At 42.5% G+C, this 15,287-nt stretch overlaps 1 protein-coding gene across 2 annotated transcripts; it reads right to left on the minus strand.

Moving 5' to 3' along the window:
• Positions 1–8,095: 8,095 nt before the first annotated feature.
• LOC111948155 (uncharacterized protein K02A2.6-like) lies at positions 8,096–12,429 on the minus strand. 2 transcript variants are annotated; one of them, XM_023959575.1, is made up of 2 exons: positions 10,089–12,429; positions 8,096–9,272 (listed from the first exon to the last, which is right to left on the minus strand). In XM_023959575.1, exons 1-2 carry the CDS (start codon positions 12,087–12,089, stop codon positions 8,148–8,150), a joined length of 3,126 nt encoding a protein of 1,041 aa, XP_023815343.1. In that variant the 5' UTR covers positions 12,090–12,429; the 3' UTR covers positions 8,096–8,147. The 2 variants fall into 2 exon arrangements, with proteins under 2 accessions (XP_023815343.1, XP_023815339.1); XM_023959571.1 differs by having other exon boundaries at positions 8,096–9,529; positions 9,788–12,429.
• Between the last annotated feature and the right edge of the window lie 2,858 nt (positions 12,430–15,287).

Here is a 15,287-nt window from a genome sequence, read left to right on the forward strand (position 1 = left end):
CTTTTCTTTTTACTTATTGACAATCTAGGTATCATACATAAAATTACAAACAGTAACCATATAATCAACATTACATCCCTCAGTTATAATGAGGAAATTTACATCCGCGATTCCACATTTCCCATGAGTCTTAGGGGCTAAAGGCGGGGCCAACGCCCGGCTCGCCATACTATTGTATGTGTTTAAGAATGAGCAAGTATCAGCAGTGCATGGAGGGGTGAACGGGAAAAGCTCTCCTTCCGCTTGTGTCGCGGCAGCGTTATGGGAGTAACAGGACTGTTTAAAAAACACACCGGTAAAATAAAGCAGCGACGACTGAAAAGCGCGCGCCTCAGCACGATACGCGCGCCTCAGTGCGGCGCGTGCGTCAGAATTCAAAGCCTCTGCACTCCGCGGACGCCTCTGCGCTCCGCTCCCGCCCCGCGCGCTCCTTGTCTCCCCTTCCTATCTACTCCGACACCTCTGGCCAGGGCGGCTTCAAGGAGGAGCACTTCGTCCCCGTTGCGCCGGTGGATGGAGCAAATCGTTTCTGTGCAAAGCAATCGGACTTAATACTGTACGTTTTGTGTATGAGGGGCGGGTGCGTTGTTACGTGTGGGAGCCTTCAGACTGCCATCGGCCCCGCAGCTCAATCAGCAGGAGAAGATGTCTCCAGCTCACACGGAGGCTGTGAGCTTTTCAAAGCAAAATTCCGCTTTTACGTTTTCTTTAGAAACCGTAAATGGAGTGTACATTCACTCCATGCGCTGTTCTCTCCGTCACGCAGCAAACCGACTTTTCCAAACCCGTTGGTGATGGTGGACTTTTTTACGCTGCTTTTAACGATTGCTTTTAACTTGAAAGCTTCATCATATTGTAGCGGCGATCACGTGCACGTTGGGTCTAATGGCCCCAAAGGATTCTGGGATGCGGCCGGGCATGCGTGTTTCGTTTTGTTGAACCATGACTGAAGTGTCTAAGACCTGAAGTCAAGTCCATGCTGTTTGGCTGCTAAGAGGTGTGTTGAAAAGAAATGCCTTGTGCTTGGAGTTGGATAGAGAGTTCAAACTATTCACTGAGTTCGAAAGTACGTACACTGCGGCCGCCAATTAAATCCATAAATTAGCCGCGTCACTGAATAAGCCGCATGGCTGTAAGCGCAGGAAAAAAGTAGCGGCTTGTAGTCCGGAGATTACGGTACATGAAATCCTCTCCACCTTTATCCACCTTTGTCATGGTAAGGGTAACACGTCAATGTAAGGGTGGGGTCATAGGATATCACAAGGCTTAAGGGCTTGCTACGCCTCAACATAGCTAGCTTCTGTCACAGCTTCACTGGATGTAGCCATTTTGTAAACATCTGGTGTGCAGCATAGCCTCGTTGTAGTTGTTGGAGCTTATTGTTGCGCTCCTTGCCGGTAAATTTGTCCTAGTTTTTATGATTTGTAACATAGTGACAATTTATATTGAATACTTTCAGCATTGCATTTACCTGCTTGCAAATCAGGGATATGACTTTATCCAGCCCATGAGGTATGACAAAGTAAACATTTGTCCGCTTGGCTTGAAAGCGCCTTTTCTCCTTGCCAACACAATGTTTTTCCTCAAAGGAACCTACTCTTGCTCTATTATATTTGGTGAAAATATAATAAATTAATTCTGAATGATCCAATTTGAGCCGATTCACTGACCTAAAATTGACCCAGGACATCTTTATCCAAAGATTTATCCAGTGTGATTTAGAGATAAATATCTGGGTACTGAACAGCGCAGGTGAAGTTTTCTAGATTCCTTGTATTTCTTGCAAGATACTGAAGTGTAAATTAAACAAGTGTACAAACAAACAATTAAACAAGAATTAATGGCAAATCCATTCACATTTTAGTTTCATAAGGTTGGGCTCACTGTTGTTTTTCCACATCAAAATAATCCAAATAGAATATTGTTCGAACATTCTAACACACTGTATGGTCACATGTCTCCCATGTTCATTTTTCCTGGTGAGAAGCTGTGATTGAAGAATGCAGATAGTTCAAGCAGCAGCGAAACTTTATACATCTGCTCATGCAGCAATACTGAGTTGCCTGAACATACCGAATGCCTCCTGATGCAGATCTCTGCTAAATCTCAATCACACTCAGTCTGTCTGCAGATGTCTTATAGCTCTATTTTACTGTCCTTAAAGCTCAAACACACATGAGAAGAACTTGAATGCATCCCACCTGAAGCTGCTAATGAACACAATAATCAAAAGGTGTATCAGATAGCCGTGGATTTTCTTGCAAATACATGAGGATAATTAAGGCTTGCTGACCTTTCCATTGTGTAGCTGCCTCTGTCCCATTGGCTACTAGGATGACGCCACTAACAGTGTTTCACATAAAATTAGCTTTGATTTTCTGGAGCTGTGAGACTCATGGAAAGATTTGGGTGCTGCACTTATAAAAACAACACGAAGGTCATCACAAATGCCTTATCTAAGATCTATTTTTTGTCTTTATCATTTTATTAATTTTTTCCAATGTGTCAATGAAAGCTTCTGCCTTTTGTTCTCTGAATTAATTGATTTTACCAGTTTCCCAGCAGTCTGTGTAAATGAACAAAAACCCTTCAAAGCTGACACATTTGGAGTAAATAGTTAATGAGAAGTGGACGAGAATTCCTGCAGACAAGTACGGAAGCCTTTGACAGAAATATTTAACAAACTCAAAATCTCTTCAAGAAAAATGTCACAAGCTACGTCCGAATTCCTTCACTACTCACTATTTTGTGCACTACATAATACATTATTCCGATTGTGGGTCACTACTGCTCTGGCTTTTACGTCACGTGTAGACGGCGTGGCTGCTCCACGCGAGCGAACCATGTTTCTGAGCATGGTTCTTTGTTACGGTATGCGCCCTGGAGGAGGCGTATAGGACCGCAGTCCGTCCAGCTGCTCTGCAGAACCGTGTCCCCAGGGAGAACTGTGTTTCTGAGCAGAGGAGCGACTATGGGACGGTGTGCGAGCTGGAGGAGGTGGCAATTGAATTCAGAAATGCTGCTCCGCAAATACACACAGTAGTGACAGAAGAAGAAGAGTGAGAGATTCTGGCCCTTACTTTTTAGTCCCTGACAGGTACGGCACCTTCTTACCTCTCCAGTCTGCTTTTAAAATATTCCTCCCTAAAGTCCTTACGTCAGTTTGTGTTAATGGTTCCAAGAATCAAACGAGCGTTTGCTGGGTTGGCTCCTAAACTATGGAATCAGTTGCTACCGGCAATAAGAGAAGTCGCATTCTTAGAGAGTTTTAAAAGAGAATTGTTCCTCCATTTCAGCCTAGCCCTGTCATTTTGCTGGTTTGAATCTCTGTTTTAAATTTGTGTTCTGCTTTTTATTCTTTTCTATTTATGCTTCTACAATGTTTGAATTTGGTTTATTTTTTATTCTTTCATACGTTTTATGACTGTACAATGTTTGGTTCTCCCTGTGTGCAGTACTTTGAGCCTCCCTGGCTGGTGGTGGAAGGTGTTATACATAACTGGTGGTCATGCTGTGTATATGTGCCCTTCCTAAACAATAAGGAGGGCTGCAGGTTATATCAGCACCCCACCAGCTATTGAGGCCACTATGTGGACCACAGAGATCTTGGCAGGAGGAGAAAGCAAGGTATGTGAAACAAAAAACAGATCTCCAAAAACCTTCACAAGAGACGGTCCCCCATCTCCATCCTTGAACCAAACTCAAACATTACCAGCTTTTAATTGATTATGTTTTGGTTCACCAACCAGATTCTGCTGTTGGTTAGTATGCAGACCAGTTAAATCTATGTTTTTCATGTTCAGGTTCTTGGTTTGACAAATTTTAGTTTATGTTTTCTTTTTTACATTGTTGTTAAATTCTGTTCTAACATTTAGTTTTTGTTATCATGCCATTCTCCTATGTTTTGGTCTTCCAGCCTCCCACACAACAGGCTTTCTTTAGGGCATCTCTTCCTGACCAACAAACACATAGCACTTCAATTTAATTAACAAAGATATTTTTAACTTTTACAGCCCCCAAGACACATTCTTTTTTTTCTGTCCAAATTTGAGGGGCTAACAAACTATGAACATTGCAGGTGACATTTCCCGTTACCCTCAGCATTCGAAGTCTCAGCATCTAAGCCACTGAGCAAATACTGAAGGGAAGATCAGGATCAAAGAAAGATTCTCATTTGTTCAACATTTTTGACATCCTGCTAGGTTTTAAAGAAAAGTCTATTTGACTCCTTGCTGATTTTTTAAATTTACCTACTAACAACATGTCATCCTAATGGTAGGTTAATTTGAACAAAGAGCAAAAATCAAGAAATCGACTCTAAAGAATTTATATACATGTAGTTGTATTTCATTGAGGGAAATAAGTACCCCTTGTAACTATTAAGAGTTCTGGTTCACACAAACCAGTTAGACTCTCCTGATCAGCCTGTCACCTGAATTGAAGACACCTGTTTGAACTCTGGCCTTCAACCTTAGAAAAACCTATGGAGAGAGCTGAAGCTCAGAGTTTTCAAGCACAAGCCACCAATTCTTGATAATTTGGAAGTAATTTCCAGAGAACAAAATTACTACTGACATGTGCAGAAACCTTATCACAAAGTTAACCTTATTAACTTTGTGGTTTTTCCACAAAGTTGAGTCTTTCTGGCAGAAGGGTTTAAATACTTATTTCCCTCAATGAAATGTATATACATTCTTTAAAGCTGATTTCTTGTTTTTTTTTTAAATCATACTGTGTTTATCCCACAATGGGAAATTTGTTCTTTGCATTTGACCCATCCCCTGGGTGAGCAGTGAGCTGCAGCTGAACCACACTCAGTAATCACCCTCACTGGGTGATTGCTCACCATTGATATGGTATTAGCCCCATTACCATAACCATTGTTCATTCCCCTCCAGGAATGGAACCCTGGTTTCCTGCATGGTGGGTCACCTTACCAACCGAGCTACCCAGCCGTCATCTCTTGCTGTTCAAATGAACCTACAATTAGGATGACAGGCTGTCTATTTCCTCTTGAGTGGACAAACCTACAAAATCAGCAAGGAATCAAATACCCAATTCCACTACTGTATGTATGAGAGTCATGTGAGGCATTTCCAGTCCTCTAAATGTTTGCATATGAGACACAAAACGTGGCGCATGCAGCTTTCTGATAAACAACGTTTACTATTCCTGCTCAGATTTCCCAAATCTGCCGGCCAGGGATCAGTGATCAGGGATCAGTAGCTCAATTATCTTATGGATGTCCACCAACCTAAATACCGGCAGTAAGAAGTGAGTATGAAGTTCTCCAACCTTTCAGACTACTTTAAGAGTCTGAATGCAGCTGGACTTCTCAGGTCACTGAATTGTTATCCATGGCTGTAGTTAACTTCACTGTCAACACAGAATTTATTTCAGTATCTGTTATCTGTTTATTACTGTGTTTTCTCTCAGTCAGACATTTCCATCATCCCCTTCCACCCAGGATGATCTCCTAACACAGAGTTTACTTCCTGTTTGTCAGATAAACATTTTTTTGCGTAGAAAGGACTAAGATTGGAAGCACACTTGTATTCAGTCAGAGCAGCTGCCTTTTTAAATGTTAATTTAAATACTTTTGTGAATGCTTGATTTTGTCATGAATGAAAGTGTTGTCTGGACTGACCTCATGCAGAGTGAAACAGAAGCTGGCGATTTGACTGTTCAAATCAGTACTAGAACGGAAACATGCAGCAACACCTCCCTGCATTCAGGGCTTAGGAGTAAATTTAGTTTCTATCTTGGTTCTTCAGGGACAGAGAGGCTGAATCCTGTTTTTTCCAGCAGAACAACACTTGTGCTGATAAGACCTGTGAGCCCCCAGGGCACGCTGGAGCTTCATGCCCCCTCCTTACTCTTTTTTTAGCTCCACTGCAATGCTTTTTCTTTTCGGCTATGGGGTTACTTGGGATTTGGACAACACGATCCTTGTTAAATGTTTCCATACAATCACATTGAAGGGGATCTTGGGAACATCTGTAAATAGAGCTAACCACAGAGCCATGTTTACCTGTGAGTCTCTATCTGTACTAATACAGACCTCTCCAACCCCCCAAAAAGCAGAAGTCTGGAGCGGCAGTTTCATCAGGATCTTTTTACGCTTCCGTGACCATCACACTTACCCTTCACCTCCTCTGCTTCTCAAATTACATGCTCTTCTTCACGCCCCTCTCTTCTCTGCAGGGAACAGGCTTTGGGGAGGAGGAGGGCACCACCCCCTGCTAGCTTACTGACCCCCCACCATCACGCACACACATTCAAGTCTTTAGTTCATTTCTGTGTGTGTTCATTTCTTCTATCTCCTCAACATTCCCTGGAGTGAAGCTATCACACCCCCCAGGCCTGACCTTCGCAGCCTGTCAGAGGACATCAGTGTCCTGTGGGCAGCAAGAGTGTGAGAAACATGGAGCACCCACAAGAAATGACAAGCGTGCCTGTTGCATGTTTGTTAAAGTTTTTACAAAGGAATCTCGTTCTCATCCTCATCTGTACCATTGTCCTCATCTTCCTCAATGGTGTTACCATCCTCCTCATCTTCATCAATGTTGTTTCTCCTGTAGATCCATTAAGATGACCCTTTCTGAGGTGTTCCACAGCAGAGACATTGCCTCCACTGTAAAACACCCACAGACAGTTGATGAAGACTGAGGAGGCAAATGTGTCTGAGTCTGAATGTAAACTGTTTAAACTAAAATACCTCCGCCAGACTGGTCCATAAACGAGAGCCATGGTGTTGAAAAGAAGCCTCTCTGTAGGTTTTGGTTTTTATACAGTCGGAATGGTTAGTAGACAGGTACCAGAGGATTTCAGAGTCCACAAAGGTTTATATTTCTCTTACTACCCTTTAAGCCTTGAGACAGAAAAGATCTGACAGATAAGAAAGCCCAAGACCGTTAAGACATTTAAAAGCTTTTAAAAGTATCTTGAATCCTGAAGCATGGAGCCAATGTAGGTATTTTAAAATCGGGGTGATGTGAGCCTGCCTCCTGGTCTTGGTTAGGGTTGTGCCGATGGACGATATCATCGTCCATCGTGATGGGTGACTGACATCCCGATGGAGAGACCACCATCGTGATGCCACGCCCCCGCCACGTTGCGAGTCGACACCATAAGCCGCGGTTACATGTGCAAAATATCTTGATGGGATCAATGGTCGGATTAGAATCCAACCGTGTTCATGGGCCCAGAAAAATGTTTTCAGAATATAAAAACGTTCACTAAGGTCACACTTTCCGTCGGAATAAATCATTCGCACATGCGCAGTAGGGTTTGAAAACCGGAAGGGGATTTAACTTCCGCCGAGCGGCTTTTTTTTTCAAACTTTATTGAATGTAACAATTCAATACAAAACAATCTTAAACAGCGCCGAGCGGCTATATACATTGACACGTCAGCTCGGTAAAATACGAGACGATCTTCTAAACGTGCTTTTAATAATGTTACGGTTATTATGAAGCACCTGTTCGCTCATCATTTGAATTTTAATCCGTGTGGTCAGAGCTTTTTCTGAACGAAGCCAGGATTAGCAGTATGCTAACACGGGCTAACAACATTAGCTTTGGGTGGTGCTGCTTGCTGGCTGCAGGTAAACATGTAAGAATAACATTAGCCTTTATTTAGTCGGGACACGACTGGAAACACAAATCCACGTGATTGTTTGAATGTTTTCTAGGGACTTGTTTAATGTCTCTTTCCCTGCACAAACTCCACTGTAGACAATGTCTGTTTTACCCTTATCCAGGGGATGCTTTTAATAAACTCCTTGCTTCGACATTACAAGTATACAGCCTTCACTTCCGGTGTTACACTCTCAACTCCCCGGTCGGAACCCAAAACTAAACAAGCAATTCCTATTGCTACATCCCTTTTCTTTTAAAAAATTAAATAACTCAGATTCTAACAGTATCCAACTTAAATATTCACATTTTTCCGGTTCTTCAAAATAAAGTTATTTTCTACCAAAATAAAATTATTTTCTCCCAAATAAAATTACATTCTTTTTTTAATAACCTTACATTCTGTTCTAATGGCTTTCTTTATTCCAAATAATATAACATTCTTTCTCCTTCTCATATTTTTTTTTTTTTTTTTTTCAAAGAAAGTCTCTATAAGCAAATATTAACATCTTAACTGCAAACATAGTCTTTCAGGTATCTTGGCTGGTGAACAACACGTCCTGACTTGGTGGTGGTATTTTGTAGGTCTCCTTGTCTTGGGCCTGAGTTTAGCCTAACAGGTTTTGGTGTTGATGGTATTTTTAAGTCGACCTCCACAGCTCTTCTCAGATGTCGACGGTTCCTCCGCAGGACTCTGCCATTGTCCATCTCCACCTCATAGGATCGGTCTCCAAGTGTTTTGCACACTCTCGCCTTGTCCCATAAGCCATGTGGTTCGAAAGGTTGAACTCTGACTGAGTCTCCTGGGTTCAAATTGTCCATGTCTCTTGCTGTGCGGTTGTAATATTTAGATTGTCTCTCCCTGTTCTTCGTCAGTCCTTGGTTGTTCTTTGTTACTTTTGGTTGTAAAAGACTGTCACTCATTGGAATAAGTGTTCTTGTTCTCCTGCTTAAAAGTCTCTGTGCTGGACTTGTGTCCAAGCCTTGTGTTGGAGTGTTTCTGTGATCTAATAAGGCCAAATATGGATCCTGTCCAGCCAGTTTGGCTTTTCTCATGAGTCTTTTTGCTGTTTTGACTGCAGACTCTGCCTTGCCATTGCTCTGAGGGTAACCAGGTGATGATGTCTTATGTTTAAAGTCCCATTTCTGGCTAAAGCTGGCAAACTCTGTTGAGCTGTACTGTGGCCCATTGTCAGAAAAAACAACTTCTGGTATTCCCTGACGTGCAAAATGAGCTTTCAGTTTCCTAATCACAGTACTTGACTTAGTATCTGGTAGGTGATCAATCTCCCAGAAATTGGAATAGTAATCCACTGTAATTAGGTACTCTCTACCGTCAAAGTTGAACAAGTCTGTCCCAACTTTGGTCCATGGTCTGTCGGTCAGCTCATGTGGTCTCAGTGTCTCTTTTTGTTGTTTAGCGTCCACTTTTCGGCATATATCACATTTTGCGATATATTTTTTGATGTGGCCATTCATACCGTGCCAATAAATGCAGTCTCTGGCTCTTCTGAGGCATCCCTCTGTGCCGATATGTGTTGAGTGGATCCGCTGGGTTATTTCCGCCTGCAGCGCGTCTGGAATCACCACTCTTTCTCCTTTGAAGACCAGTCCATCCTGTGTACTCAGCTCGTCCTGCATAGATTGGAATTGGGTTATTTCTGTCGGCACCTCCTTTTTACAAGTTGGCCATCCCTTTTGAATTGTTTCTATCAGAATTTGTAGTTTATGGTCAGTTTTTGTTCCTGTGCGTATTTTTTCCATGCTCTCCGTTGAGACAGGTACATACTCTACCATGTTGACACATTCTGTCTCCAACTCTGTCTGACTTTTGTTGTTGCTTTCTTGTAGGTAGGCTCTACTCAAGGTATCGGCTAGCAGCATGTCTCGGCCTGGAACATAGGTTATGTTTATCTCATATTTCTGTAGTCTCAATAACATCCTTTGCAGTCTCTTAGGCGCTTGCATCAGTGGTTTTTTGAAAATGTTTTCGAGCGGCTTATGATCTGACTGCACTCTAACAAGACGACCGTATGTGTATTGATGGAATTTTTCCATGCCAAATACAATGGCTAAGCACTCCTTTTCAATTTGTGCATAACCTCTTTCTGTGAGCGTTAATGCACGACTTGCAAATGCCACTGGCTTACCTTTTTGAGTCAGAGCAGCACCTAACCCCGTCTCACTGGCATCACACTGCAGTGTCAACTCCTCTTCTGGGCTGTAATATTTTAAAACTGGGACTTGTGTTATTTTTTCTTTCAGTCTTTTAAATGCATCTTCTTGCACATCTGACCATTCCCACAGGCTGTCTTTGTGAGTAAGTTGTCTCAGAGGTTCACAGTCATCTGATAAATGTTTGTAAAATTTTGCCAAATAGTTGATCATTCCTACCAGTCTCTGCACACCTTTAATATCCGTTGGTGCTGGCATCTCTGTGATTGCTCTTACCTTTTCCGGGTCAGCTCTCAGACCATCGGCTGTGAGCAGATGTCCAATGTATGGAACTTCTCTTCTCCTTAGTTTGAGTTTCTCCACATTCAGTTTTATGTTTTTCTCTCTGCATCTTTCTAGAAAAAGTCTCAGGTTTCTGTCATGATCTTTCTCCGCTTCCTCAGTTGTATCACCTTTTCCTGTGATCAGAATATCATCAGCGATGACGTATGTGCCAGGTAGGTTCTCCAATGCCTGCATCAGTCTGCGCTGAAAAACCTCTGGAGCTGGGCTGATCCCCATCGGCATCCTCAGCCAACGAAAACGACCAAATGGTGTTGCGAATGTTGTGAGCTGACTTGACTCCTCCGTGAGCTTTACATGCCAGAATCCATGTTTCACGTCACATACTGTGAAGACCTTAGCTTTTGACACATCTGGTAGTATGTCATCTATTGTCGGTAGTGGAAAATGACTTCGCTTTAACGCTTTGTTAAGCGGTCTTGGGTCAATACAGATTCTGGGTCTGCCATTCGGTTTCTGCACAGTCACCATACCACTGATCCATTCTGTACTGTGTTCCACAGGTGTTATGATCCGTCTGTCTTCAAGACTTTTCAGTTCTTCCTTCAGTGGTTTCATCATTGACACCGGGACTCTGCGTTTCGGCAGTTTAACAGGCTGCACAGTTGGGTCTATTTCCAGCTCATATTCACCTTTTAAGCATCCATCTCCTGTAAATACATCTTGAAATTCTGTTTTTATCTCCTCCAACAACCAGGTATTTTCTTCTGCAGGTGCTTTTGTCACTGAGCTGTCCAAAGCGTAGATGTTGTCATATTTGACTTGTATTAGCTTCATTGCTTCACTTGCTGATCCTCCAAGTAGAGGTGTTTTGCAGTCCTCTCCTACCACTTGGAACTCTACTTTGTATTTTTTATTGTTTTTTGGATTAACCATTTTGACTTTACATTTTCCTAATGGACACAACTTTGACTTGTTGTACATCACTAGCACCTTATCCGTGTGCTCCATTTTTACGTTCGGGTTCAACAGGTTAATGGGAATGACGTTGCATGTTGCACCACAGTCGATCTGAAACTGTACCAGGCTGTTGTCAATCATCATGCCTGCAAAAAGCTGTTCCTTCTTTTTCCCGACTCCTTCATCAAACTGGTTCACTTCTTCTGCAGTTTGTGTTATGGCTGTGACTGTCAGTATGTCCTCACCTGAGTCTGAATCTTGCTCTGTCACTGTGTGGACCGTTTTTCTTTTTTCTCTCGGAGTGTTTTCCTTCCTGACGGTTTTACTCCTGCATGTTATAGCAAAATGATTTTCTCTGCCACACTTTTTACAGTTTTTTCCATATGCTGGGCATTTTGATTTGATTCTTTCATGCAATCTTCCACAATATCTGCAGGAAATCCCTCTCTCTTGACTTTTCTTCTCTTTTTGTCTTATTACATGTAACTCTTCTAATGTCTGTCCAGTTATGGTTTTGTTGTATTCTCTTGAAATCTCCATTGCTCTGCATATATCCAGACATTTGTCTAATGTGAGATTCTCTTCTCTGAGCAGCCGTTCTCTCCAACTGGAGCTGCTTGTCCCACAGACAATCCTGTCTCTGATCAATGAGTCTCTTAATTGTCCAAAGTTGCAGGTACTTGCTAGCATTCTCAGGTCTGTAACATATTTATCAATATTTTCTCCCAGAGCCTGATTGCGTGCAAAAAATCTGTATCTTTCAACTGTTTCATTAACTTTGGGATTACAGTGTTCATCTATTTTAACCATCAGACCACTCACTGTCACTCTTGACTCAGCTCCGATGAGCGTTCCGCAGAGCTCTCTTCCTCGTTCCCCGATGAGATAGTAAAACAGCTTCACTCTTGCCTTTTCCTCTGTGTCTGGCAGAGCTAGTTCCGTGTAGAGTGTAAACTCTTCTTTCCACGTTTTCCATGCTTTCGGAAGGTTTGCTGCGTCCATACTCCATTGTGCAGGTGGTTTTAATCCTTCCATCTTTAATACTTTCTGTCGTGCTGCTTTCTTCGGCGTCTGTCCTGCCGCTTCAAGCTGTTAGCACCCACGCGGCTAACTAGCTTAGCCTAGCTTAACGGGACGGTCCGCTCCGCTTCTTCTTCACTCACGCACCGGGTGTGTCGTTCGAAGCACCGCTGCCACCATGTTTAATGTCTCTTTCCCTGCACAAACTCCACTGTAGACAATGTCTGTTTTACCCTTATCCAGGGGATGCTTTTAATAAACTCCTTGCTTCGACATTACAAGTATACAGCCTTCACTTCCGGTGTTACACTCTCAACTCCCCGGTCGGAACCCAAAACTAAACAAGCAATTCCTATTGCTACAGGACTGAGCGACATTTCTGCTTTGAAGCTCAAACCGCTGTTTGTGCTGACGATCCGAGCTGTGCTCAGAGACACACTTTTCCCGGTTCTGAGTTCGGTTGCTTGTACCCCTAGAGCTGCGGGACGGATCGCAGTCTTAAATCTCCCACACATACCGCTCATGTAACAAAGCATCCCCCCCCCCCATTCCCATTAAACACAAAGCTGGAAGTCCGCGCTCCGCCGGTCCACTTCGCTAGTTAAGTGCGGGAGCGGACTACTTCTTTTCTATTTTGTTTGTTACTTTTTTGTTAAAGTCACTTCCCTCAGTTTATACTGGATCATCGCGGATGAGTCATTAGTTGGGAAATAAAATGAAAAAAGCAAAATAACGAATAGCAATTATATAATGAACGAACGAAAAATGTAACCCCCCCCCCCCCCCCCCCCCGACGATGTCATCGTCCATCCCGATGGTTGACAGAGAACATCGTCAACAGCCAATTTAAGGGACATCGCCCAACCCTAGTCTTGGTGAGAACTTGTGCAACAGAGTTCTGGAGAAGCTAAAGGTTCTAATACCATTTTTTGGAAGACCATCTAGCAGAGCATTACAATAATCCATTCTACTGATTATGAAAGCATGCATCAGTGTCTCCACATTATTAAGAGATACAAATGGGCAGACCCAATTCCAAAATTTCTAAGATGAAAAAAGCCTGTTTTAATCACCTGCTAAATATGAGGAATAAAAGTTAGCTTAGAGCAGGGCTGTCAAACTCATAACTTATACATGTAACTAAAGCTGGCATTGTGTTTTTACTCACGTCAGTGTTGATCCTCATTCAGATGAATAAAAACAAGATTTTCTAAAATCTTACTTCAAAATGGTAAGTGTGACACAGGTCTGTAGTTATTAAAAACCGTTGGATCTAAATTCTCTTTAGCAAGGGTTCCACTAATGTCATGTTAGCGGAGGAACAAAAACACACTCAGATGCTAGCAACCCAGGGGGAAAAAAAAAAAAGTGGTCAGCAAAGTCCTAACACAATGATGCGAAAGCTGGCATTGTGTTTTTACTCACGTCAGTGTTGATCCAACACCAGAGTTGATCAAAGATGTGGTGAAGAAGATTCTGGGATTCTTTTTTATTTCTAGAGATAATATTCGCAAAGTTCCTGGTCTGTTTTGCAGTCTGGTTGGAAAGTTTTAGTTGGTTTTGGTAGTTGGTAGTTTATTTTGAGCTTATGTTTTCTCCAATGTCTTTCAGCGGCAGAATATCTTTATTTCTACAACACACACAGATGTCTGCACATGAAGATGAGGTTTGGAGAGGTGTACACATGATGGTGGCAGGTGAAGTCTGGACAATGTGTCTGAAGTTGGCAGCTAAAACATTACTGTCTGGTAACTTGGATGGATCCCGTCAACTTTGTAAGCGCTTTGAGCGTCCGAGAAAGCGCAGATAAATCCAATCCATTATTATTATTATTATTTTGTGAAATTAGGTACTGTTTCAGAACAGGATAATTTGTCAATAAAAACAAACTTGTTCAGACTGGAAGCAGACTGGAACCAGTTGCTCAGACTCAGCAGCCTGCTAAAGCAGCCTTGGAGAGGTAGGGGCCCCGAAATAAAAACACTCAATGGACTTCCATCCATGCATCCATCTTCCTCTGCTTATCCGGGACCAGGTCACAGGGGCAGGTCTAAGCAAAGATTCCCAGACTTCCCTGACCCCGGCCACTTCCTCCAGCAGGACCTGAGGGTATTCCCAGACGAGCTGTCAATATGTTTATCTCTCTGACTGGCACACTGCTGAGTGGGTATAGAGGAATATGAGTCAATTTCCATGGATGAACCAATGAGTGTTTAGATCCAGCCCACTTCCACTGATTGACAGACAGACCCAGACAGACTCCAGATAATGGAGAATGAGGGCATCAATCCCTCTACCTCTCACATGCAAAGCGAGCGCTCTACCACTTGAGCTAATTCCCCTACGAATCAACTGCGTTTCTATGCCATATGTTTAATGACACTTTTTGTATTGCTGTGACAGGTCTCCGTAGCTTCGGTGCATATCCAAACACGGTTTTTGCAGCTTTTTCTCTCCAAAATATCAACTTGTTCCAGTGGTTGAAAACCACAGGATCCTATATGTGCCTCCACAGTTGTAAAGCTAATGCTAGAAGGGTTGGACACGCCATGTTTACAAAGATAATATAAACACACGGGCCATCTACAAGGATCTGCAGGTTTGAAACTTGACTCATTACCAACTCTGCCAAATGAAAGGTAATCAACAAACAAGTCGTTCTGATCTTTACCTTTTCTGATGGTCAATTTGCATGCATCTTTTTACTCACAGTCAGCCACTCTGTCAGTATGTACATAGACTCATTTCTTATCATGAACAGGAGCGCTCAATAAATTTCACTCTGGCTTTTGGGGAACCCACTGAATTCTAATCATTGACATCAACACCTGAAAGCCACAGAAGCACTATCTGTCAAGAACAGAAATCCCTGATCAACAAGTATTCCTTAAAGGTAAATTCCATACCAACAACAGACCAAACTCTTCAACTCATCTCATAAGTACATGCTTCTTGCACCAACAGTTTGATGAAACGTAGATACAAAGGAAAATGTTGTGCAGAATGTGGACATCTATCCCCCTTGTTCTCACATGCAAAGCAAGAACTCTGCCATTAGAAGTAATTCCCTATAAGAATGCTCTGATTAGTTGCTCAAATCCAAAAGTCCTATTGGCCACAATGAGAGCACAGGTCCTTTTAACCTTGTTTTATATCCACATACTGGCACATTTTTAGTTTCTAAAAAATCCCGACTTGCTTGAGTAGCTGGAA

The sequence above is a fragment of the Oryzias latipes genome, chromosome 1 (genome assembly GCF_002234675.1).
Source record: "Oryzias latipes chromosome 1, ASM223467v1".
In the NCBI taxonomy this organism is placed as follows: Eukaryota; Metazoa; Chordata; class Actinopteri; order Beloniformes; family Adrianichthyidae; genus Oryzias; species Oryzias latipes.